The 26,352-nt window shown below is 40.7% G+C and overlaps 1 protein-coding gene across 1 annotated transcript in view; it reads right to left on the reverse strand.

The window, feature by feature from the left end:
• Positions 1-26,352, reverse strand: part of ly75 (lymphocyte antigen 75) — a 180,100-nt gene that overhangs the window by 38,131 nt on the left and 115,617 nt on the right. The window contains exons 21-28 of the mRNA XM_072262014.1: positions 22,798-22,940; positions 21,256-21,361; positions 11,382-11,536; positions 8,144-8,267; positions 5,570-5,796; positions 4,338-4,506; positions 3,540-3,707; positions 3,171-3,287 (exon numbers count right to left, since the gene is read on the reverse strand). Of these exons, the coding sequence (XP_072118115.1) occupies positions 3,171-3,287; positions 3,540-3,707; positions 4,338-4,506; positions 5,570-5,796; positions 8,144-8,267; positions 11,382-11,536; positions 21,256-21,361; positions 22,798-22,940 (1,209 nt within the window). The remainder of the gene's footprint in view (positions 1-3,170; positions 3,288-3,539; positions 3,708-4,337; positions 4,507-5,569; positions 5,797-8,143; positions 8,268-11,381; positions 11,537-21,255; positions 21,362-22,797; positions 22,941-26,352) is intronic.

Here is a 26,352-nt window from a genome sequence, read left to right on the forward strand (position 1 = left end):
GTTCCAACTTTCAAAGTGTATCACTTCACACTTTTCGTGGTTGAACTCCATCTGCCATTTCTTGGCCCAGCCCTGCATCTTATTAATGTCCTGCTGTAGCCTACAACAACTTCTACACTATCCACAACACCACCAACCACTATCTCATCCAAGTAAATTATAAAAAACCACAAAGAGTAGTAGTCCCAGAACAGATCCCTGCTGAACACCACTGGTTACCAAACTCCAGGCAGAATACACTCCATCTATTACCACCCCCTACCTTCTGGCAAATCAGACTAAGCTTCTTCAAATGCTCATAAATCCTGTCTCTAAGAATCTTCTCCAATAGTTTGTTCAACATTGGTGTAAAGCTTGCTGGTCTATAGCTCATATTCTTTGGTCTTTGGAAGAATGAGGTGCAATCTTATTGAGATACAAAATCCTAAGCGGGCACATGACTATGTAGTTGCTGGGACGTTCTCACTTGGAAGAGTCTCAAACAAGATTGGTTGGAGGGTGGAGATACTGTACATCTGTACCAAAGGAGGTGTAAGGTGTTCCTTCTCTCCACTAGCCTGCAAATCACCCCTGGGCAAAGTGAACCACTTGCTTAGGTTCACATGAAGCCATGAGAGCAGACGGTGGATGAGCAGCTAGTGCACATCACAAGCCCTGGTTATGTAACCACGGATGCCAGGCAATCTCAGAAGAGTATTGATAATGGCTGGGGTCACCTGTCTTGTAAAGACACTGCCCAGAAGGCAGCAATGGTGAACCACTTCTGTAGAAAAATTTGCCAAGGACCATCATGGTCATGGGACCATGATCACCCACGTCACATGACGTGGCCCATGATGATGATGATGATGACAGATAAGAACATCGGACAGTACAGCAATTCCTGTGTTCTTTCATACACAATTTTTATGCCAACCAAGATGCAACTTAACTGATCCCATCCACCAATATATGTTCTAACATCCTCCCATTCGCTCCCTGCTCTAAAGTGTCTTAAAATGCTGCTGTCATATTTGCTGCCACCACTCCCCAACAGGCTACACACAAATGCTGGAGGAACTCAACAGGCCAGGCAGCATCTGTGGAAAAGAGTAAACCTGAAACTCAGACTGTTTACTCTTTTCCATAGATGCTGCCTGATCTGCTGAGTTCCTCCAGCATCTTGTGTGTGTTGCTTGGATTTCCAGCATCGGCAGATCTTCTCGTCTTCGTTCTACTTACTCTGACAGCATGTTGCAGGCACCAATCAGCCCCTGTAAACCCAAACATGGCTTGTACATCTCCCTCCCACCTTAAAGCCATGCCAGTTAGTATTTGACATTTCCACCTGGGAAAAAGACCGACTATCTCACTATTCATCCTTCGCACAATTTTAGCAAGGTGCTCCAGAGGAGGCCGCTTTACAGGAGTGAGATAGATAGGCTGGTTGAGTGGTTTTGCAGTAGCAACCACACACTCAACATCAGCAAGATTGAGGAAATGACTGTGGACTTCAAGAAGGAGAAATCAGGAGAAAATGCCACAGTTCTCATTGAAAGATCAGTAGTACAAAACATATGCAGTTTCAAGTTCCTGGGAATCAACATCTTGAAGAATTTGTTTTGGGTCGAACACATTGATGGAACCACAAAGAAGATACAGAAGTTGCTCTATTTCATTGTGAGTTTGACGAAATTTGGTATGTCAACAAAGACTCTTGCTATCTTCTATGGAGGTACAGTAGAAAGCATCCTGGTTGATTGCATCACACCCCAACAAGGAAACTCCCCACAACTGATGATACCTTCAAGAAACAATTCCCCAAGAAGGCAGTATTCACCAGCAAAGACCCCAGCATCTGCTACATGCCTTCTTCTTGTACTACCATTGGGGAGGAAGTACAGGAAATAGAAGACACACACAACAACTTAGGAACACAATCTAAGCCATCTGATTTCTGAATGGTCCATGAATTCATGAACATTTTATTATTCCTTTTTGCACTGTATATTTATTTATGATAATTTTAGCAATATACAGCTGCCACAAAACAACACATTTTATGATAAAAAGCAATAAAGATAAAAGACAGAGGTTAGTTTTATTTGTTACAAACGACAGCTATATTTAATTAGGATTCTGAGGAGATTCGGTATGTCACCAAATATACTTGCAGATTTCTATAGGTGTACTGTGCAGCATTCTAACTGGCTGTATCACCATATGGGGCAGTGGGGCTACTGCACAGGATTGAAATGTGCTGCAGAGAGTTATAAACTCAGTCAGCTCCATCATGTACACCAGTAGGACATCGTCAAAGAGCGATCTGCAAAAAGGCCGCATCCATCATTAAGGACCCATGTACACTACCTGACTACATTTTTTGCCCTACTTATTTAACTTTTTAATATATATTTCTTGCTATAATTCACAGTTTTTATTGTTACATATTGCAATGTACTGATGCTGTATAACAACAAATTCCATGACATATGCCAGTGATAGTAAACTTGATTCTGATGTACATCAAAACATACAGTGAAATGCACATTTTGTGTCATCAACCAGCACAGTACAAAGATGTGCTGGGAGCATCCCACAAGTGTCACCATACTTCTGACACCAACGTTTCATATCCACAACTTGCCAACCTTAACCTGTACATCTTTGGAAAGTAGGAGGAAACTGGAGGACACAGATGAAACCCATGCGGTCACAGGGGACAACGTATAAACTCTTCACAGACAGTAGTGGGAATTGAACCCTGATAGGTGATTGCCAGCACTGTAGAGCATTGCACAAACCACTATGTTACAGTGCCGCCCCAATAAACCTGATTCTGAATTCTGAAGTTTGAGCCTGATGAGAAATATATTTTTTTAAATGGCTGGAACTAGTGTTTGCCAAATGTTTTTGTTTTGCATCCTTGGACCATGCAACATGCAGGGTCTAACTGTGATGGATCAGATAACAGACTCCTGCAAGTTTCCATAATGAGTGCCATTTCAGAAAGCACGTTAATTTTATTGGCTGAGCAACGTATGAAAAACCTGCGCATTATTTGCCAAAATACCCAGCCGTGCAGACAACAAAGATCACTGCTCAAAGAACATACCATCTATAATCAATTGCAACACCAGAAATAAATTATTAGAACAAATAACAGGAGAAAGATATCATGCATTACTTACCACTATTTATAATATTCAGCAACACCAATTTGTATAGGTATCTGTGAACTTTAAGCTGCTCACTGATAAAATTATTTTCTTCTTCACTCCTAATAGTCAATGTTGTGGCACGTGGATCTGTTTGACAAAGATTTTTGAGTAAGTTCTACTTTTCACCAAGTCAAAATGCCTCAATTAGAAGGATGAAAGATTTAAAAATGTGACAACAGGGATCAGATAAACAACTCCATTCTTCAATATAAACATCAGAATAATATTCAAACTATAAACAGATCTTTAGCACACCTGCTGTGAAGTGGCAATGAATTTCTTCAAACCTACAAATCGTTACCTGTTAGAATAACAGGTGCCATTCACAATAGCTCTTACCTAAATTCTTGCACATAGTGTGGACAGTGCTCTCCTGGAAAATATTAGTCCTTTCAGGATTACTTAGAAAAGTGTAACAATTATTTCTGAATGGTATCCATATTGCTCCTTGAATCTTATGAGGGCACCTCACAGTTTCAGTCTTAGTTGGTTCTGGCTCTTGTTCATCTGTCACATTAAAATATTTATTTTAAAACATGCAAAGTACTAGTTTTATCCTTAGCAGTTTATGAAAGTGGAGATAGAATATCCCATTATCACAATCAATAAGTCTTATTTTGAAGATTTTAGAAATGTTTTCCCAACAGATCCCTGTTAACCTTTAAAACCAACACTGGCCTTTTGTCTCATTACGATATTTTGATGCTCTAACTCAGAATATTTGCATATTAGATTCTATGTTATAGTTTGCCACCTCTCCTATGCTGAAAGCTGTTTGGTGATTGAACCCAAGAAACAAATAAGAATTTACATTTATCAGGTTTTCTTCATGTCCTCAGAATAGCCCAAAATACTTTACACATACTCAATATTAATTGAGAGCGGCTTCTTGTGTAATTTAGGGGCACATGACAGCAAATTTGCAGACGATATAAATGTTCAGATAAATCTTGGTGATAGGTCAGAGATAAATATCAGAAATATTGAAACTCCATTAGAACTCCCTAACTTTTCTTCGAATAGTGCTACAACCAAATCAGACTCCATTTGGAGTATTATAACCAATTCAAAGGATGGTACCCATCTTTCCTCTGAAAATATTTGTTACACTTCCTTCAGAAAAACTGGGGTACTTACTTTGTTGAAGATGGCAAATAGCCCCTTTTAATACTGAATCACAACCCAAAGTTTTCCAGTACCCGTCAACATCCATGTACACACAGTTATCAGTAGGTGCTGAATTGTCCATACTCCAATGACTGTATGCAAAGTGTCTTCCATCAGACCAGCGAAAGTATAATCCATCCTGGAATTGAAAATAAAACATTATAATCAGAATCAGGTTTATTATCACCGGCACGTGATGTGAAATTTGTTAACCTAGCAGCAGCAGTTCAATGCAATACATAACCTAGAAGACAAAAAATAAAATAATAATAAAATAAATAAATCAATTACCACCTTCTACAAAATATAACACACTAAAAGCACAGTTTCTTGGATTTATACATGCATCAATGTCATCTATCTAAATAGAGATTGGTATAGGCACTACACAAAATGCACATTTAACACAGCTTTCCCCAGTTCTGGAAATGCTAATCAATTATTGGAGTATGATTCACTGAACAGTAGAGAATGAACTGAAGAATCTCAGATCTCCAACAAGGTATCTGTAAACAACAGAATACAAGGTGGGAAAAGTGTATCAATAGCATTGTACTTCGAGATTTGAAAAGTAAGCAGTTCATGGAAGTCATTAAACTCATGAAGATTCACCAACCTTGCAAGCTTGTTGCAGTATCTCCAAGAAATGCCAAGTAGTCCACTTCACTAACAGCCAAATTGACCAAAGAAGTTCATTATGTAGCAGACAGACAATTTTAATTGTGCTGAACTATGAAACAGTAATGTATACCAAGATATTTTCAAATAAAAAAGATGATGTTGAGTTATCATTTTCCAATTACTTAGAAATACAGAAAATATTGGCTGAAGTTTCCAAGAGATATCAAAAAAGCAGAAAAGCAAGATGGAATGAAGCTAGTACTTATATTTTTGGAGAAAACTTTTCTCATCATTCCCTCCCCCCTGCTCCGGACTTGTAGGAATAATTATCACATTAACAATGATTCATGACATCTGCTGACATTACTGCTGCACTAAAGAAATAAATATTTCAATTCAGAAATTAATTTGCTTTTGCTCTTTTTGGTTGAAGGGGATCAATGAACAATTAACTGTCATTGAAATTTTAAGAGCTTTCATTATAATCCATCTCCATTAAAAAAAAAGATGCCTCTGTATATTCACCTCCCCTTTCCCATTGGATAAAATAACAATTTGGAAATGACGCAACAGGTACTCACATCTTGGCTGTACAGTCCGATCCATACTGGATATCCAAGTGTGTTGACAGTAACTGCGAGGAAGCCTTGATGATAGGTTTCAGTGATGCTAACCAATTTGTAACCATTCTTCTGACATTCTGTTAGCGATTCTTCCCAAGTTAGGTTCTTCCTGATTATTATGTACGTATGGTTTAGAAAATTCAAGGTGTCATTTAAAATCTGAGTGACTGTCCCATTGACAGAGCCTTCCAAAAGAAAATATGAAAAATTGACAGTGACTGCTCATAAAATGATGTTTGAAGCATCTCTGTTAATGTCAGTTTTCTGAAATTAACATTAAAACTACGTTGCTGCATTTTAAAGTTAAAGTCTGTCCCGAGCCTTGTGGCCCATCAGGCCGATGCTTATGCTGGTTTCTGTGGCGTGAAGCGACTGAGAGTACGAGACTACCCCCCCCCACCCACCCCAGATAGGATGCCAGTCTATCGCGAGGTTAACCCCCAGCATTTGCCGGTACCCATTTTCAGCTGGGTGGACTGGAACAGTGTGTGGTTAAGTGCCTTGCTCAAAGACACAACACACTGCCTTGGCTGAGACTCGAACCCACAACCTTCAGATCGTGAGCCCAACACACTAACCACTTGGCCATGTGCCACACATGTTGCTGCATAACAGACCCTAATAAACTAGAGTTCCAACATGCCAAAGTTGCAATTTATTTCAATAATGATTCATCTCAGTTAATAACAAACACAAGAAGATCTGCAGATGCTGGAATTCCAAAGCAACATAAAAATAATGATGGAGGAACTCAGCAGGCCAGGCAGCATCTAAGGAAAAGAGTAAACAGTCAATATTTCAGGCTGAGACACTTCTTCAGGACTGGAAGGAAGGGGAAAAGGGGAGACTTCTCCACTTCCTAACTAGTCCTGAAGAAGGGTCTCGACCCAAAACGTTGACTGTTTATTCAGTTCCTCAGATGCTGCCTGGCCTGCTGAGTTCCTCTGGCATTTTGTGTGTGTGTGTGTGTGTGTGTGTGTGTGTGTCACCTTGATTGATGGTCTTACTGCTCTGAATTATACCAAACATGCAATGAACACACTCTTATGTCATGGTATTCTTTTGACTGTTAAACAAATAAAATCTGATCAGGTACATTCATTCACCTCTAGCTCTCTGTAGAACTAAGTATAAAATACACTGCTCTCACGGAGGCACTTATGCGTGGAATACATTTTATTTTCTAACCAATGAGTTTGGTAACAGAGTTAGCATTTAACTTACACTATTAACTCTTGTAGGACAATCCAAAGGTAAAATAACTATTGTATTAACTCCCCAGTCTGCTCTGCATTTTCCTGTGCTCTTCCCATTGCAAGCCCTTATTGTTTCTCTTTATTTTTCTCCTCTGCTCCCAGGTTCAGACTGCTCCCAACCAAAGAGGGAGCTGGGCAATTTCCAACTTTCTACCTGGCAACAATGTTCGAAAAGTGGATCATCCTCAAATTGTAGCTTCAAAAAGGTGCGGCTAGAACTGTGGAAGTTAGAGCCCTAAAGAAGATTTAAACATGTAAGATATAAATGTTAACTTGTAGCAGTGGGTATAGGCTAGGAACTGGTATGGCTGAAGTTTCTTTTCCCCCCCAAAGGCAGCAGGAGGAAGTACTTGCTGACACAGATGACATTAGGAATCCTTTTATTGGATTGTGTATGGTTTCACAAATTTTGCTTGGGGTCCACTGGATTACTACCTTGAAGAGGACCAGAATCTTGCCATAGGGTTTGGAGGCTTGAGTGCCTCAATGGCCCCGAGAGCTATGTTGCCTGGAGTCAGAGCTTTACGCCTTGGCTTTTGGTAGGGTCACCTATGCCAAACAGATCGAAGGGTAGAGGCCAGACTAAGAGTGTTCCACCAGTCCTCCAGGTTCCGGGGTTCAGCTCAAGGTCAAAACCCTGACTGGCAAAACAAAACTGTTCCAGAAACAGCAATGGAGAATCCTTCTACATCTGAGCGCGATGGTACTCCTGAGTTTCCACCTGGGATTTGCACGACTGACAGCAGTGAAAACGGAGCTACTGACACGATGAACGAAGCCTTGAACACCACCAAAGATGGAGGACACTTCTTGCTGCCCTAAACGCCAGCGGCGTACCGGGCAGTCTTCTTCTTCTACTAGATTGCAAGCTGTCTGTTTCAGCCTGAAATAGTGGGCTGGGGGAAATCACATCAGTGGTGATCAAGGGAGTGAGGACTCCTACCTTCATGCCACTCAGATGCAATGGCATAATCAGCTTTTCATTATATGTTTAATACCTTTAACAGATGCAGTGATTTAAGTATGTTCTTGGCAAACTAACACCTGCATTTTCCAAGCTTTTAATACAAGTGTGCCAACTGAAGCTATCTGGAAGGAACTCATTATCCTAATTTGCCCTTAATACACTGTACAGAGATGTTCATTTGGCTGTTCCACACCACAACATCTTACTCCCATTTACACTCCCAGCCAATAATTTGAAAACATGTTGAAATACAGTTTCAATATTTAAGCATTTAAGATTATTTGGAACTATTATAAAAAATGTTATTACCTTTATGTTTCTGGCATACTGCAGTAAACTGGTAATCATCACAAGCTACAAGATCCCATTTTCCAATAAATGGACTGTTTGGTTCATTTATTAGGATAGCACATTCCTTTTTGTTATCAAAGAACTGAAAATAAAAATAAATTAAACAAACATAAAACTGCAGTTTCTGATCTTCAGTTGTAAATAATTCACTTGTTTAAAGTACCCCCCTATTTCTTGAACTAGTTTTGTACCAATTTTAGCAAAAAAAATCAAGTTTAATGTTAGAAAGCTGACAAACAAGAAATTGAAAGGTCCAAGACTTGAAATATTTATTCAACTTTCCTCTTCAAAGATGTGGGTTTCAGAATGGTACCTTATTGTTGAAGTTCGGTTGATGCAGTTGTTGTAAGTCATTCTAATGTTTACAGTACAGTCCTTATTGAAGGCAGACGTGTCTTAGGTGACATACCAAAACCAACTGGCTGCATCACCCTCTGATATGGGGGTGGGGGGGTGTGGGGGTTACTGCACAGGATTGAGGTAAGCTTCAGAGAGTTGTAAACTTACTCAGCTCCATCATAGGCATGAGCCTCAGTAGTATCCAGGACATCTTCAATGAGTGATGCCTCAAAAAGGTGGCATCCATTATTAAGGATCCCCATCACCCAGGACATGCCCTCTTCTCATTGTTATCATCAGGAAGGAGGCATAGAAGCCTGAAGGCACACACTCAGTGATTCAGGAATAACTGCTTCCCCTCTGCCATTTGATTTCTGAATGGAAATTGAATCCATGAACATGACCTCACTACTTTTTAATCTCTATTTTTTTGCACTACTTATTTAATTTAACTATTTAAAAATATATAGAGTAGCTATAAAATTATTAGCCCCCTTCTTGGAAGTTTTCATGTTTTATTGTTTTACAACATTGAATCACAGTGGATTTAATTTGGCTTTTTTTTGACACAGATCAACAGAAAAAGACTCGTTCATGTCAAAGTGAAAACACATCCCAACAAAGTGATCGAAATTAATTAGAAATATAAAACACAATTAATTGATTGCATAAGTATTCACCCCCTTCAAGTCAGTATTTAGTAGATGCTTTGGCAGCAATTACAGCCTTGAATCTGTGTGGATATGTCCCTATCAGCTTTGCACATCTGGACACTGCAATCTTTCCCCATTCTTCTTTACAAAACTGCTCAAGCTGTCAGATTGCATGGGGATTGTGAGTGAACATCGCTTTTCAAGTCCAGCCACAAATTCTCAATTAGATTGACGTCTGAACTCTGACTTAGCCACTCCAGGACATTAACTTTGTTGTTTTTAAGCCATCCCTGTGTAGCTTTGGCTTTATGCTTGGTGTCATTGACTTGCTGGAAACAAATCTCCCAAGTTGCAGTTCTCTCTCAGACTGCATCAGGTTTTCTTCCAGGATTTCTCTGTATTTTGCTGCATTCACTTTATCCTCTACCTTCACAAGCTTTCCAGGGCCTGCTGCAGTGAAGCATCCCCATAGCATGATGCAGCCACCACCATGTTTCATGGTAGGGATAGTGTGTTTTCGATGATGTGATATATTTGACTTATGCCAAGCATAGCATTTTGTTTGATGGCTAAAAAGATTAGTTTTGGTTTTATCAGACAACAGAACCTTCATCCAGCTGACTTCAGAGTCTTCTACATGCCTTTTGGTAAACTCTAGCCAAGATTTTATGTGAGTTTTTTCAACAGTGGCTTTCTCTTTGCCACTCCCCAATAAAGCTGCGACTGCTGAAGCACCCGGGCAACGGTTGTTCTATGTGCAGTCTCTCCCATCTCAGCCACTGAAGTTGGCAACTTCTCCAGAATTGTCACAGGTCTCTTGGTGGCCTTCCTCACTAGTCCCCTTTCTGCACAGTCTTCAGTTTTTGAGGACGGACTGCTCTAGGCAGATTTACAGCTGTGCCAAATTCTTTCCATTTCTTGATGATTAACTTAACTGTACTCTAAGGGATATTCAGTAACTTGGCAATTTTCTTATATCCATCTTCTGTCTTGTCCTTTTCAACTAACTTTATGTGGAGATGCATGGAGTGTTCTTTTGTCCTCATGGTGTAGTTTTTGCCAGGACACTGACTCACCAGCAGGTGGACCTTCCAGATACAGGTGCATTTTTACTACAATCAATTGAAACACCTTGACTGTACACAGGTCTCCAAAAACAGATCTCCATTTAACTAAATATGTGACTTCTAAAACCAATTGGCTGCACCAGTGACGATTTGGTGCGTTATTTTAAAAGGGAGGGGATGAATACTTATGCAATCAATTATTTTCAGTTTTTTTAATTTGTAAATGACTTAGATCACTTTGTAGAGATCTGTTTTCACTTTGACACGAAAGAATCTTTTTCTGTTGATCAGTGTCGATAAAGCCAAATTAAATTCACAGTGATTCAATGTTGTAAAACAATAAAATAGGAAAACTTCCAAGGGGTTGAATACTCTCAAAGGGCACTGTATATTTACTATAATTCACAGTATTTAAAATATTATCATGTATTGCATTGTACTGCTGTTGCAAAATTATTAAATTCCACAATGTATGCTGATGATATTAAACCTGATTCTGAAGTACAATACATTGACCAATTGAAATTGCCTATCCACAATTGATTGAAATATGATAATTTACCTATCTGCATTGTATGTTCTTCCACCCTCTGAAACCTAACTACTGGATATCAGAGATGAGGGTGGATTGACTGACTGACTAAGAATAGTCTGATAGAGTAAGAGCGAATTTTGTTTCATTAATATATATAAACTATTCAATAGACAGTATCATTCATAAGGCATAATGCTGATTAGAGATAAAATATAGCTAGATATCAGGGAAAATTTGCATTAACTGTTCAGATGTTGGTGAGAGAGTGGAATGAGCTGCCAGCGTTAAGAGGTGGATGCGATTTCGACATCAATGTTTAAAAGAAATTCGGAGAGGGAAATGGACAGTTGGAGTATGGTCCTGGTGCAGGTCGATGAGACTAGGCAGTTTCAATGGTTTGGCATAGACTTGATGGGCCGAAGAGCCTGTTTCTGTGCTGTAGTTTCCTATGACTCTAAGTTGGAAGTTGTAATTGGCAAGAAATACTTGAATGATAGCCATAATCAGAAGCAGCTTTGAGGTATTAGTTCGATCTCAAATCTGCATTTTATTGGAGAGGCAGTATTTTATACTCTGCAGAATTTATTAGGCATTTTACTTACAGATATGCTTAGTTCCTGATTAACGTCAAATGATGGTAACCAATTTGCATAGTCAACTGGTCTTCCTGTCACCCATTTGTATTCAATTCCATTTGAAGGTTGGATACCAAGCCAAAATTTTTGCGACAGCCAAGGTAAACGGGATACAATAAAGTCTGTTTGTAAAAAGATGCATCAGATTTAAGATGTGAACTTCAGTCAACAGTAACAAGACAAGTTTTATAAACAGTGGTAGCCCACACATCTCCCCTTTCCATCTCCCAAAGTGTGTGTTTTATCAACTGGACTGCTTTTGGTGCATTCAGCAGCATGTTGAAACTTTGTGATTGCCAACTGACAGCATATCTAATTTTGAGATACTATTACTACCCAAGTATACAACTGGTGTACCTCTTAAAGACACATACCAAGACTGTCCCCTGCTGGTTAAGATTAACTATTCAGCCGTCTTCTTTTTAATTTAGTGGGCCCAAGCAAAGATGCGCTTTATTTCTCATCTGTACACAAGATACATAATATGTGCATATGAGAAATAAAGCTAATTTGGATTTCAGACAGGTACCTTATTGTTGAAGTTCAGTTTATGGAATTGCAGTAAATCATTCAAACCCTTAAGGTTCAGTGAAATGTGTTGTTTTACCAAATCAAATTAAAAGAGCGTGAATTGTGCTGTCTGCAGCACCACCACAATATTCTCAGAACGCACTAATCCTAACCACATGTCTTTGGAAGGTGAGGTACCCAGTGGAAACCCACACAGTCACGGGGTGCATGCACAAGCCCCTTACAGACAGCAGTGGCAATCAGCTGACCTTACAGCTGACACTGTAAAGCACTGTGTTAACCACTACGCCACTGTGTCACTCCACCGTACTTAAAGACATTTGTTGCACTTGACAGGACAGGTTGCACTTGAACCTGAGGGGGATCAATATTCTTGCAGGCAGGTTTACTAGAGTTGTTGGGAGTGGTTTAAACAAACATGGCAGGGGGATGGGAACCAGTATGATAGAGATGAGGATGATGAAGAAGCAGATTTACAAGTAGATGATGGATGTAATATGAATGTAAGGAAGGACAAACCAATGATTGGGTACAAATGCAGACAGAGCACAGCGCAGCACATCACACAAACCAATCTTCCGTCCTTGGACTCACTTTACACTGCATGCCGTTGGAGCAGTGCTGCCAGGATAATCAAGGACACGACCTACCCAGCCAACACACTTTTCATCCCTCTTCCTTCCAGGAGAAGGCTCAGGAGCTTGAAGACTCGTACGGCCAGATTTGGGAACAGCTTCTTTCCAACTGTGATAAGACTGCTGAACGGATCCTGACCCGGATCTGGGCCGTACCCTCCAAATATCCGGACCTGCTTCTCGGTTTCTTTGCACTGTTGTAGTTTCCATTTTCTATTTATGATTTATAATTTAAATTTTTAATATTTACTATCGATTTGTACTCCAGGGAGTGGGAAGCACAGAATCAAATATCGCTGTGATAATTGCACGTTCTAGTATCAATTGTTTGGCGACAATAAAGTATAAAGTAAAGAGTTAAATTGTACCACAGAAGCAAATTTCAAAAGGACGAAGAATGCAGGACTGAAGGTGCTGTATTTAAATGTGCGTAGCATTCAGAATAAGGTGGACAAACGTGGTGGAATTAGAGATTGGTCGGTATGACATTGTAGGCACCGCTAAGTCTTGCCTGAAAGAAGGCCGTAGTTTAACATCAAAGGTAGGAAGGCATAGGCAGTGCTGTGGCATTACTGGAATTACATCTTTAGAAAGAGGTGACATTGGGGCAGAGAATGTTGAATCTTTATGGGTGGAGTTAAGAAATTGCAAGGGTTAAAAAAAACACATTATGGGAATTCACGCACATCTGCTCTCACTCCATCCTCCCGCCACCCCACTAGGAATAGGGTTCCCCTGGTCCTCACCTACCACCCCACCAGCTTCCGGGTCCAACATATTATTCTCCGTAACTTCCGCCACCTCCAACGGGATCCCACCACTAAGCACATCTTTCCTCCCTCTCCCGGCTTTCCGCAGGGATCACTCCCTACACAACTCCCTTGTCCATTCGTCCCTCCCATCCCTCTCCACTGATCTCCCTCCTGGCACTCATCCTTGTAAGCGGAACAAGTGCTACACATGCCCTTACACTTCCTCCCTCACCACCATTCAGGGCCCCAGACAGTCCTTCCAGGTGAGGCGACACTTCACCTGTGAGTCGGCTGGGGTGATATACTGCGTCCGGTGTTCCCGATGTGGCCTTCTATATATTGGCGAGACCTGACGCAGACTGGAGATTGTTTCGCTGAACACCTATGCTCTGTCCGCCAGAGAAAGCAGGATCTCCCAGTGGCCACACATTTTAATTCCACATCCCATTCCCATTCTGACATGTCCATCCACGGCCTCCTCTACTGTAAAGATGAAGCCACACTCAGGATGGAGGAACAACACCTTATATTCCGTCTGGGTAGCCTCCAACCTGATGGCATGAACAGTGACTTCTCAAACTTCTGCTAATGCCCCACCTCCCCCTCGTACCCCATCCGTTATTTATTTTTATACACACATTCTTTCTCTCCCTCTCCTTTTTCTCCCTCTGTCCCTCTCACTATACCCCTTGCCCATCCTCTGGGTTTCCCCCCCCTCCCCCTTTTTCTTCTCCCTAGGCCTCCTGTCCCATTATCCTCTCATATCCTTTTTGCCAATCAACTGTCCAGCTCTTGGCTCCATCCCTCCCCCTCCTGTCTTCTCCTATCATTTTGGATCTCCCCCTCCCCTTCCCACTTTCAAATCTCTTACTAGCTCTTCCTTCAGTTAGTCCTGACGAAGGGTCTCGGCTCGAAACGTCGACTGCACCTCTTCCTAGAGATGCTGCCTGGCCTGCTGCGTTCACCAGCAACCTTGATGTGTGTTGCTTTATGGGAATCATATATTTGCCTCCAAATAGTAGCCAATATGTGGGGATGAGATGGCAAAGGGAGCTGGACAAGGCACGTAATAAGGGGAATGACACAATTGTAATGGGGGACTTCAATATGCAAGGGGACTGTGAAAATTAGGTTGGTGCCAGATCGCAAGAGAGGGAATTTGTAGAATGCCTACGAAATAGCTTTTTAGAGCAGGTGTGCTTGAGCCTACTCAGGGAAAGGCTTGGGTCGTAACTCGTATCTTATTCGGGAGTTTAATGTAAAGGAACCCTTAGGAGACAGTGGTCATAATATGATTGAATTCATACTGCAAGAAGTTCTCAAATGGCACAGCTGGGCAACCACGGCTGACAAAGGAAGTTAAGGATTACATAAAAGCCAAGGAAAGGGCAAATAAGGTAGCAAAAGTGAGTGGAAAATTGGATGGTTGGGAAGCTTTTAAAATCCAACAAAAGGCAACAAAAAAACTGTAAGAAGCGAAAAGATGAAATATGAGGGCAAACTAGCCAATAATATAATGCAGGATACCAAAAGTTTTTTTCAGTTATATAAAGAGTAAAATGGGAGGTGAGAATTGATATTGGACCACTGGAAAGTGATGTTGGTGAGGTAGTAATAGGGACAAAGAAGTGGCAGATGAACTTAATGGATATCTTGCATCTGTCTTTACTGTGGAAGACACTAGCAGTGTGCCAGAGATCCGTGAGGGTCAGGGAGCAGGAGTGATTGCCATTGCTATTACAAAGGAAAAAGTGCTAGGCAAACTTAAAGGTCTTAAGGTGGATAAGTCACTTGGACCAGATGGACTGCATCCCAGAGTCCTGAGAGACATTGCTGAAGAGATAATGGATGCATTGGTTATGATCTTTCAAGAATCACTTCATTCTGGCGTGGTCCCAGAGGACTGGAAGATTGCAAATGTCACTCCATTGTATAAGGAGGGAGGAAGGCAAAAGAAAGGAAATTATAGGCCAGTTAGCCTAACCTCAGTGGTTGGGAAAGTGTCAGAGTCTATTATCAAGACACTAGACACTAGAATACTACAGCACAGTACAGACCCTTTGGCCCTCGATGTTGTGCCGACCCATATATTCCAAAAAAAAGTACTAAACCCACACTACCACGTAACCCTCTATTTTTCTTTCATCCATGTGCCTGTTCAAAAGGCTCTTAAATACCCCTAATGTTTCAGCCTCTACCACCACCCTTGGCAAGTCATTCCAGGCACCCACAACCCTCTGTGTAAAAAACTTACCCCTGATGGCTCCCCTAAACTTCCCTCCCTTAACCTCATCAAGGATGAGGTTTCAGGGTACTTGGAGACTAATGATAAAATAAGACCAAGTCAGCATGGTTTCTGTAAAGGGAAATTTGCTTGACAAATCTATTAGAGTTCTTCGAGGAAGTAACAAGCAGGGTGGACAAAGGAGAGGCAGTGGATGTCATTCACTTGGATTTTTAGAAGGTATCTGATAAGGTGCCACACATGAGGCTGCTTAACAAGATAAAATCCAATGGTGTTACAGGAAGGATACTGGCATGGATAGAGGAATGGCTGACAGGCAGGAGGCGGCCAGCGGAAATAAAAGGAGCCTTTTCTGGTTGGCTGCCAGTGACTAGTGGTGTTCCTCAGGGGTCAGTATTGGGATTGCCACTTTTCACTTTGTCAATGATTTCGATAATGAAATTGATGTCTTTGTGTCCAAGTTTATGGATGATACAAAGGTAAGTGGAGGGTTAGGTAGTGCTGAGGAAGCAATGCGTTTGCAGCAGGACTTAAGACAAATTGGAAGAATGGGCAAAAAAGCGGCAGATGTAATACAGTGTTGGGAAATGTATGATAAAGCATTTTGGTAAAAGAAAGAATAGAGCAGACTATGATCTAAATGGGGACAAGGTTCAAGCATCAGAGGTGCAGAGGAACTTGGGAGTCCTCGAGCAAGGCTCCCAGAATATTAATTTACAGGTTGAGTCTGTGCTAAAGAAGGCACATGCAATGTTGGCATTTATTTCAAGGGGAATAGAATATAAAAGCAAGAAGTAATACTGAGGCTCTATAAGACACTAGTCAGGCTGCACTTGGAGTATTGTCAACAGTTTTGGACCCCATATCTCAGAAAGGACGTGTTGTCATTGGGGAAAGTCCAGAGGAGGTTCACGAGGATGATTCCAGGAATGAGGGGGTTCACATATGAGGAGCGTTTGGCAGCTTTGGGTCCGTACTCACTGGAATTTAGAAGAATGCAAGGGAACTCAATGAAACCTACTGAATGTTGAAAGGACTAGATAGGGTGGATGTGGAGAGGATGTTTCCTATGGTGGGGGTATCCAGAACTAGAGGGCACAGCCTGAGAATTGAGCGGTGACCCTTTAGAAAAGAGGTAAGGAGGAATTTTTTTTTAGCCAGAGAGTAGTGAATCTGTGGAACACTCTGCCACAGACTGCGGTAGAGGCCAAGTCTGTGGGTATATTTAAGGCAGAAGTTGATTGTTTCCTGATCAGTCTGGGCATCAAAGTGTATGGTGAGAAGGCAGGTGTAAGGGGTTGAGGGTGATCCGGGATCAGCCATGATAGAATGGTGGAACAGACTCGATAGGCTGAATGGCCTAATTCTGCTCTTGAGCATTCTTATGCTCTTGTCTTTAATTCTTGTCACTTTTCTACTGAAGCCATTTGTTCAGTACTTTGAAAAGCACACTACAAGTATTGTCTCAACTATATATCCATGTTAATTTTACTCTACTTCTCCCAAACAAACCATATGTCTTCACTTCAGCTGGGATATCTTCTTATAATCATAAACAGCAGTCTGATTTAACTGGCCACACAAACTTCATTCCATTCTTCAGCAACTGCTGTTGGAGACTCCGCGCCAAAAAAACTTAGAAATTACTAACATGGAACCAAAGCCAACACAAAGAAATGCAGAAAACTTAGATGTATTGCATTAATTCCTACCTTGCACTACTCTGAACATGTCAAGCAGAATTAACATTCATTGAAGTGATTTCATTGCAGGGATATGATGCAAATTTCACAGGTCAAGGTGGATGCAATTACTGCATCACTGTGAACATGCGCCAGTGAGGTAAGAACTTGAAGCTGCCAAAGCCAATTCATTTGGGAGCCTCAGGGGGAAAAAAGCCTATGAAATGGGGGCAGTCATACCATTAATCTGGCTGGATTTTAAAATGTTGCAGAATTATAGTAATGCCTACTACATAATTGGCACTGCCAGGTAGCGGATGATTACTCAATAAAATGAGCACTATACACGATGGTTCAAGTATTCTGTTCAGACCTCACTTGGCTCTGAATTACTCCCATGATGCACCACTTCCCACTGCCTGCCTTCCAGCAAAACCTTTTGCTAATCCCCCATCACCCCAGCACTGATATGGCTGCGAACTGCCCAGCCATCTTAGAATCGCTGATCATTGTGGAGTTGTAGCCATAGATTGCACTGCTGAAAATACAGTCAGGTCTCAGGGCAACATAAACTACTGTGCAAAGTGGTATCATTTCTCAGTACTTCAAAGTTTCCCTCCACCCCCACACACATACAAGATCAACAGAGTCCTGATGAAGGGTGCCGGCTTGAAACGTCGACTGTTTACTCTTTTCCATTGATGCTGCCTGACCTGCTGAGTTCCTCTAACGTTCTGTGTGTGTTGCTCAACTTCAGAGGAAATTGGGTAAACAAGACTGGTTTGACATTCAATATGATAAAGCACATGTCCCATGGAAGGACTAATACAAATTACTGTAGTTTGCTTCCTATTCAGTATCATTGACGAAGAATTAACTATACTTCCCCACTTTATCTCCATATAATTCTTCCTACGCTTTCCCCTGGATGCTGGACTATTGAACTCCCACAATAACGGATGCTCCCTCCCCGTATGGATTGCCCTTACTGCAGGTTTTCTGAAGCTTGGCCCCATCTTTCCACAGGCCCCTGGGGATCTTTAAAACGTTTAACCATGGCCAGTGAAGTACGACATCAACTCTTGCCACTGTAAAGGTGTCCAGATGAGGTACCTGCTTCTGCACTAGTGCAACGGAGAGCACTTGGCAAACACACTCCTTACACACGTGCATTTACACCCCCACCCCCGCCACACACAAACATTCTGTCATTCTGCTGTCGTGTTAAGTGTGCGCACTTCAACACCTTCCCCGGTATATTCTCATAATAGTCATAAATCGAGCTGACGCACTCAGGTTGGCTTTATGCTGCCTTGCCCACCTTACACAGCAGAATATTCCATTTCTTTAGTAATGGGGATGTGTAAATGTGTATATGTTGTTTGTACACTGCATTTAAGGTCAAAACTTCTGTTTATTCTGTACTCAAATTCTAATTCATCTGCAGTCTTAAGTTAATTTTGTTGGTAATTCCAAAAGGTGATTATGTCCTGGTGCGAACAAAAAGGAGCTCATAGCTCTCGGGAGAGGGGGAGGGGGGAGAGAGATGGGGAGACATAGAGACAGAGAGATTGAGAGATAGATATATATCAAGGCTGCCAGGAGTTCACACTGGGTGAAGTACAAAGGTATCATAGTGTTTTCTGATGGATATATTTTTGTAAATATTGATACTTTTCTTTTCACTATTTTAAATAAGTTTGACTTTTGATGCACCTGATAAACACCCTTGTGCTGAAGAGCAAAGCGACTCCAGCCATTTTTCCTTTGGTCAGAACCCACATAACTAACGACTGGAATCTGCGGAGGGTCAGGAATTACAGTTTGAGAGCAATGAGCAGCCCAGCTGGCACAGTGAAAGTTGGCACTGCTGTCAATGCCACCTTCAGGTTGTCCTTCTGTCAGACAACACTTGGAGCAGTTCTGATTGCCACTCTCTGGGGAGAATCTCATCAAGGGACAGGACAGATACACAAGGATGTCACCAGAACTGGAAGGCTTGAGTTATAAAGGAGAGACTGAATAAGCTTCGGTTTCATCCCCTGGAGGGGTGGAGGCTAAGGGGTGATCGTTGAAATATATAAAGTCATGTGGGCCTGTTGTCAGTAGGATGTTGCAGTCATTTTCAAAGGAGAGAGGAGTTTAAAAGGAGAGAACATAAATCTGTGAAAAGGGAACCATTTAAAGAGGAACATGAGGGAGCAAGTTTTTCACATGGATTTTTGTGGTTTTGGGTAAATGGAATGTACTGCTAGAGGAAATGATTAGAGGCAAGAAGGATTGCAATGTTCAGAAGGAACTTAGACAGGTACATAGATACAAAACATTTAAGAGGTATATCGACAAACAGAAACAGTTCAGGTCAGTAAGTTGGTTGGCATGGACAAATTGGACTGTCCAAGGCCCTGCTTCTAAGCTCTATGACTACGACTCACCTGAGACAATGTGATTCAATTCCTTAAAAGACATTGTGGCTAGTAATAACACCGGGAAATCAATGTTGGTTAGTGATGTATGGTAGCAATTAAGGAATGCACGTCAATGCAGCTCCCAAGAAGGCACAACATCAGCTATACTTCATTCAGAGATTGAGGAGATTTGGTATGTTACCAAAGACATACTCAAATTTCTACAGATACATCGTGGAGAGCACTTTAACTGGCTGCATCACTGTCTGGTATGGGGGGGGGTGGGGTGGTGTGGTGGGGCTACTGCACAGGACTGAAATAAGCTGCAGAGAGTTGTAAACAGTCAACTCCATCATGGGCACCAGCTTCCATTGTATCCAAGACATCTTCAAGGAGCAATGCCTCAAAAAAGCAGCATCCATCATTAATGACCCCCATCACACAGGTCATGCCTTGTTCTCATTGCTAGCATCAGGAAGGAGGTACAGAAGCCTGAAGACACACACTCAATGATTCAGGAACAGTTTCTTTCCCTCTGCCATCCGATTTTTGAATAGATATTGAACCCATGAACACTAACTCATTACTTTTTTTATTTCTATCTTTGCACTACTTATTTAACTATTTGATTCTGTAAATTGTAATTCTAACTGTAATTCTCAGTTTTTTCCTATGATTTCGTATTGCATTGTACTGCTGCTGTAAAGACAACAAATGTTAATGACATATGCTGGTGATATTAAACCTGATTCTGATGAAGTAATTAAGGAAACGTCAACCTAAGTTGCATGAGAAACACAAGCTGTATTTGATAAGAGCCAGCGAGTTAGATGTTTTTGACAATTTGCCTCATGAGGGAATCTAGAACAGAATATCATTTCAAAACAAGAGATCACTTATTTCAAAATGAGATTCGTAAAAAAACGTTCATAGAATCTTTGGAACACAAGATAAATGTGAAGTCTGAGTCTTTGAATACATTCAATGCTTAGAGGGATAGATTTTTGAACTGCAGGGAAACCAAGAATGACGGAGAAGAGGCAAGAAGGTGGTGCTGAGGTTAAGATTAGATCAGTTTTAACCCCAAAAAGCAAAGTAAATGCAAAGGGCTAAATCCATGATCTACTCTTTTTTGATGTTTTATGGATGTTACAATGGGACTAGGATCTTAGCTCTTTCCAGTGCTACATTCAGAAAAATATACTTTAAGTACTTAATTTATTGTCTGAATTGTGCAGCTGTCTTCACAGGTTGTATGTAGACAGAATGTTCTATGCAATGGTGTTCTATGCAACTGAATCTCTTGTTGTCAGATGAATATTAGGTCACTGATTTCACATGTATTTTATGGATATGTTTTGTCTTCAGTTATAAGTTAATTTGCAATAACTTCACACTTCAAGCCCACCAGACTGAAGATGTGTTTAATTACCTGACCGAAAGAAAGCTTACAGGTGGCACCCAAATGCTAGACTACGTTGCTAAAATACTACATTAAAAATTGCTGCAAATCTTCTGTAAAGGAAACAAAACACAATGCTTTAGGAATTGCAAATTTTTTTACAATATCATTGAACTAATAACATACCTTGCTCTACTGAATTGCCTATCGTTAGCATGTCACCACCAAGGCTCTGACAGAAACGTCGTCCTGCTTCCCATGAAAGGTATCGTGGCTTTATAAAGTTATAGCACTAGATCAAATTAGATAAACATCATTATCAATATAATTTTGCTACTCCAAAAAAGCAGTCAAGAGACACAACAAGATTGTTGATTGGGGCACCCTCCACTGGCCTGAAAAGTAAAACTTCTCCAGGACTGCACTGCACACCAAAGCAAGACTCAACAACTTGACCAAGTTTATTCAAAATTACTTTTCAAACCCATGATCTTTTAGTTGTAGGCAGCAAGCAAGATCCCCTGTCCTAGTCACACAGCATCTTAATTTGGAAATCCATTCTTGTCTATCATCACTGGTGCCAAAATCTAGGAACAAAATTACTTAATAATACAGGGGAAGTACTTTATCCAAGGTAGGTGTTAAATCAAGAAGTTAGTTTGCTATCAGCCTCAATGATAGTTGGGATAATGACTAATAATAATGCTATTATTTTGAACAAAGAATTTTAAATTATTATTGGAATCTTTTGATATTTACTTTTTTTTTGGAAGTGATTATTTTGATCAGAGTCATGAACACTTTGGAAAAAAAGTCTCCTTTCGCAAAGTAGCACTTCTTTTACAACTTTGCAAGCTTGGTATCAAAATCTTAAATCAGAAATATTTGTGAGTGATCTGCAATAATTAAAAGGTTTAGCATATACAAAGTTAAAAAAAAAACAAAATCACATAATGTATTTGGAGAATACAAAACATAGCTTTCCTACTTTTGTCTATTTTATTTATTTAGAGATGCAGCAAGGAATAGTCCTTCTGGCCCTTTGAGCCGTGCTGCTCAGCAGCCCCCAATTTAACTATAGCCTAATCACGGGATAATTTACAATGACCAATTAACCTACCAACTCGAACCTCTTTGGACTGTGGGAGGAAACTGGAGCACCCAGAGGAAACCCACATGGTCATGGGGAGAAGGGACAGACTCCTTACAGACAAGATCAGGATTACAATACAATTCCATTTTTGCAAATACTCCTAACAGCATCTTCCCAATTGCCAGATGCTGAAGAGCTGGCATGCTAGCCTGTGCCATGCTTGTTCCACTGCTGGAGACAATGCACTGAACCACAGTCACAAGTAAAGGCAAGTGAATGGAGATTCACAAGAGATGATGTCATGAGAAAAGCATAAAGGACCAACTATATGATGAAAGAAAATCAGGAAAATTCAGACTTCCTTTCTGGAGGCTTTGCAAACACAAGTGTAATCTGCACCCCAAACAACACTGAAAAAAGGAGGTAAAGGTCGGATCATTCGGGATCGATGCCAGACAATTGGATCTAACCCTCCTTATCGTTTCTTAATTCTGTCTTTTGTGATGCATCATCCTAAACGTTACTTTTCAGTATCTTACAAAACTGCACGAAAATTCAATTAAAATTAGAAATTCTATGGAGTAAGAGTTCCTTATTGCTAAAGTTCGAAGTGACATATAGGTGTCCTGACTTACTTTATCTCCAAAAGGAATCCAATCACCTGTACAGGGGCTATCTTTATCACTGGTTTCATGAGACCATGGCTCCAGAGAAGATATGTTTATCTTCTGACAAATAAATGGAAGACGTCTTAAACAGTCAATATCTTCGTAATATTCTGTGGGGGAGGGAGGGGGAAACACCGAAACATTAAAGGCACAAAGGACTAGAAATCTGTTCCCATGCACTAAAATAAAACAGTACTATGCTTTTGAAAATTCAGATTAACCCACATATATCTGGATGACTTGGCACTCCACCTCCCTGGGAAACATCTGATTTTTTTTTTAGTCTCCCCATCACTTTTTTTCTGTTTGAAACCACCATCCTTCCACTCCAAACAACATCAAGAGTACTGCAGCATCCAAAACTCTTCGAAAGCATTTGAAAGGCTGGGCCAATGCCAATGGTATTGGAGGAAGGGTGCTAACATGGATTGAAAACTCACTGTCACAGAAACATGGAATTGGCATAAATGGGTCCTTAACTAGAAGAGAACTCCAGAGGCTGGTTCTTGACTCTCCATTGTTTATTATTTACATTAATGATCTGGAAGAGGAATGAAGTAAAAGGTTTCCAAGTTTGCCAATGATACAGAATTAAGTGGAAGGACATATAGTGATGAGGATGTAATGATTCTGCAATTGGATTTGAGATAGATTTAGTGACTGCGCAATACAGGTTTCCCCCACTATCCGAAGGTAGAGCATTCCTATGAAACGGTTCGTAAGCCGGAATGCCGTAAAGTGAACAAGCATTTACCATTTATTAATATGGGAAAAATTTTTGAGCGTTCCGGTCCCAAAAAATAATCTACAAAATCATGCCAAATAACACATAAAACCTAAAATAACAGTAACATATAGTAAAAGCAGGAATGATATGATAAATACATAGCCTATATAAAGTAGAAATAATGTATGTACAGTGTAGTTTCACTTTCCAGAATCGGGAAGACTCCAATAAATTACAGTTTCGTCACAGTTAAACACTTGCTTATATGAATAACCACCTTCTGTAATTATTTTCTTCAGTTCTGCCGGGAACTTTTCGGCAGCTTCAGTATCAGCCGGAGCACTCTGTCCGGTAAATGTAAAACTATGAAGCTGCCCTCGCCTCAGAAACCGATCATACCACCCATGACTAACTTTAAATTCCACTTTTGCAACACTTTCATCACCATCATCCAGTGCTTTCTGTTTCAGCTTATTAAAAAGATTGACTGATTTCTCCTTAAGTATAAGAAAACTTAACGGAACACTACGCTTTGTATGCCCATCAATCCACTCAAGCAATAGACTTTCCATTTTATCCATTATTGGATGCCGACTAAGAGAGACCACTTTGCTATGAGCAGAACCAACAGTAACATCGGCAGCTTTCAGAATTCTTTCTGTCTGCGTATAAGTAGTGCGAATGGTGGACGCAGGCAAGTTCAACGCGCGGACAATGTCCTCACTTCGTTCACCACAAACAAAACACTTAATTATGTCTACTTTTATGCTAAGGTAACACCCTTACAAGCTCTTTTAGGCTTTTCCGATACCTTAGAACTCACCTTGCTAACGGATGCACAAAATAAATCGAGATAAAGCACGTGTTTAATCAATGGCAGCGAGAATGTGGTTCCGGGGGAGGAGCTTGTCTGTTTGGGCGCACACTGCCTTTTTTCGTAACAGTTAAAACACCTTCTGTCAGCGAAAACAGGTAACTAATGTAGGTCTTTTGTAACAGCGAGGTGTCGTAAAGCAAATGTTCGGAAAACGGGGGCCACCTAACTGTGTAATATGGTGATCTAGGAGGTCCTGCAGTTCATTAACAGGAATGCGAATTGTTATATAAACGTTGAAAGACTGAGAAAAAGAGTTAAGCCCAGAGGATCCAGGTGATTCAGTGCACTAAACACACATAGTTAGTTGGCAGGTCCAACAGGTAGTTGAGAAGGGAGATGACATATTGGTCTTCATTGTGAAGGAGAGAATTAAGAATGGTGTAGGAAATCTTGGGAAAACTCTTAAAGTGGAGAATAGTTCTGCGATTTATGGGTAACACGAGAGGGCACAATTTTAAGGTGCTTGGAAGTAGGTACAGAGGAGATGTAAAGGTTAAGTTTCTTACGCAGAGAGTGGTGGAGTACGTGAAATGGAATGCCGACGACTGTGGTGGAGGTGGATGCGATTGGATCTTTTAAGAGACTCCTGGATAGGTACATGGACCTTACAAAAATAGAGGGCTATGGGTAACCCTAGGTAATTTCTAAAGTACGTAAATGTTCGGCACAGCATTGTAGGACAAGGGCCTGCATTGTACTGTAGGTTTTCTATGTTTATAGATTGAAAGACTGTGGACTGCAGCTCAAATTGGTCCCTTTCAGCTTTAGGTTTTTTATATTCTGTGCTTTCTTTTTACCATTTAGCATGATTTGTTAGTTTTTTTTTAATGCAAGAGGGTGTTTGGGAGTTTGATATTCATGGCATTTGCATGATTTGTTTTTATGTGTGGGGGAGGGTTGATGTTTTTGTTGCTGTTCGTGCAATATTTTTCCATGTGTGAGAAGAGGGGGGTGTTGCTGATCGCATTGTTCTTTATTTCGTGGCTATCTGGAGAAGACGAATCTCAGAGTTGTATCCTGCATACATACTTTGATAATAAATGAATCTTTGAATCCTTTGAACCCTAATGAAAGGAAACATCTATTACAGAACCCAGAGGAAACTACAGAAAGAGGCTTGAGCATGTGGAGTTTCCCACCACATAATTGGTTAAGGCAAATATAGTGAAATTATGTTTAAGGAAAGGTTAGAAAAGCATATAAAGGAGGAAGGAATATAGAGTTTAATAGGGAATATTGGGAGAAACCTTGAACATGATGATATTGTAGACCTGTTGGGCTAAATGAACTGCATTCGTTACATACAGCATATGATACATAATCCTATGAAAAATATCAGGAAGAGGATGAGACAGGAAAGAAGGGTTCCAAAAGTGCAACAAGAGGTCGAGGTGGGGATGGTAAGGACTCAAGTGCTGGCATAACAGAGACTAGAATTGAGACATGATTGCAGGACTGAGATGAGAACAGGGTTCTTAACTAGAGGCTAGCCTACAACCTGATGCGACTAGACGAGAATCCAAGCAAGACAGAAATCCTGAATATGTTCGCAGACTGAACCAAAGTTGAGCTGACGATTGAGTGCCAACCTGGGTTCAGGTGCTCTTTAAATGTCCAAATGTTGGCACCAAAACATGAATCTTTAAAGATGAATAGGAGCATCTATTCATACTCTAGAGAATCGGAGCATCTAAAACCCTGGAGGCTGGTGCGGTCGTACCATAACAGAAAGATCTTATCCGAGACTCTGTGTGTAAGCAGCAGCTTGAACCCACTAATATATAAAGGAAATTCAAGCTGCAAACCAGTTTGAGAAAAAAATAGGAATGAATTACCCTGGTCAATGAAGGATAGGGAGAAGGCAGATTAATGTTACCCTTACGCAGTGGAAAAGTGACGAACTAATGCAATTAAAAAC

This window comes from Mobula birostris, chromosome 6 (genome assembly GCF_030028105.1).
Source record: "Mobula birostris isolate sMobBir1 chromosome 6, sMobBir1.hap1, whole genome shotgun sequence".
In the NCBI taxonomy this organism is placed as follows: Eukaryota; Metazoa; Chordata; class Chondrichthyes; order Myliobatiformes; family Myliobatidae; genus Mobula; species Mobula birostris.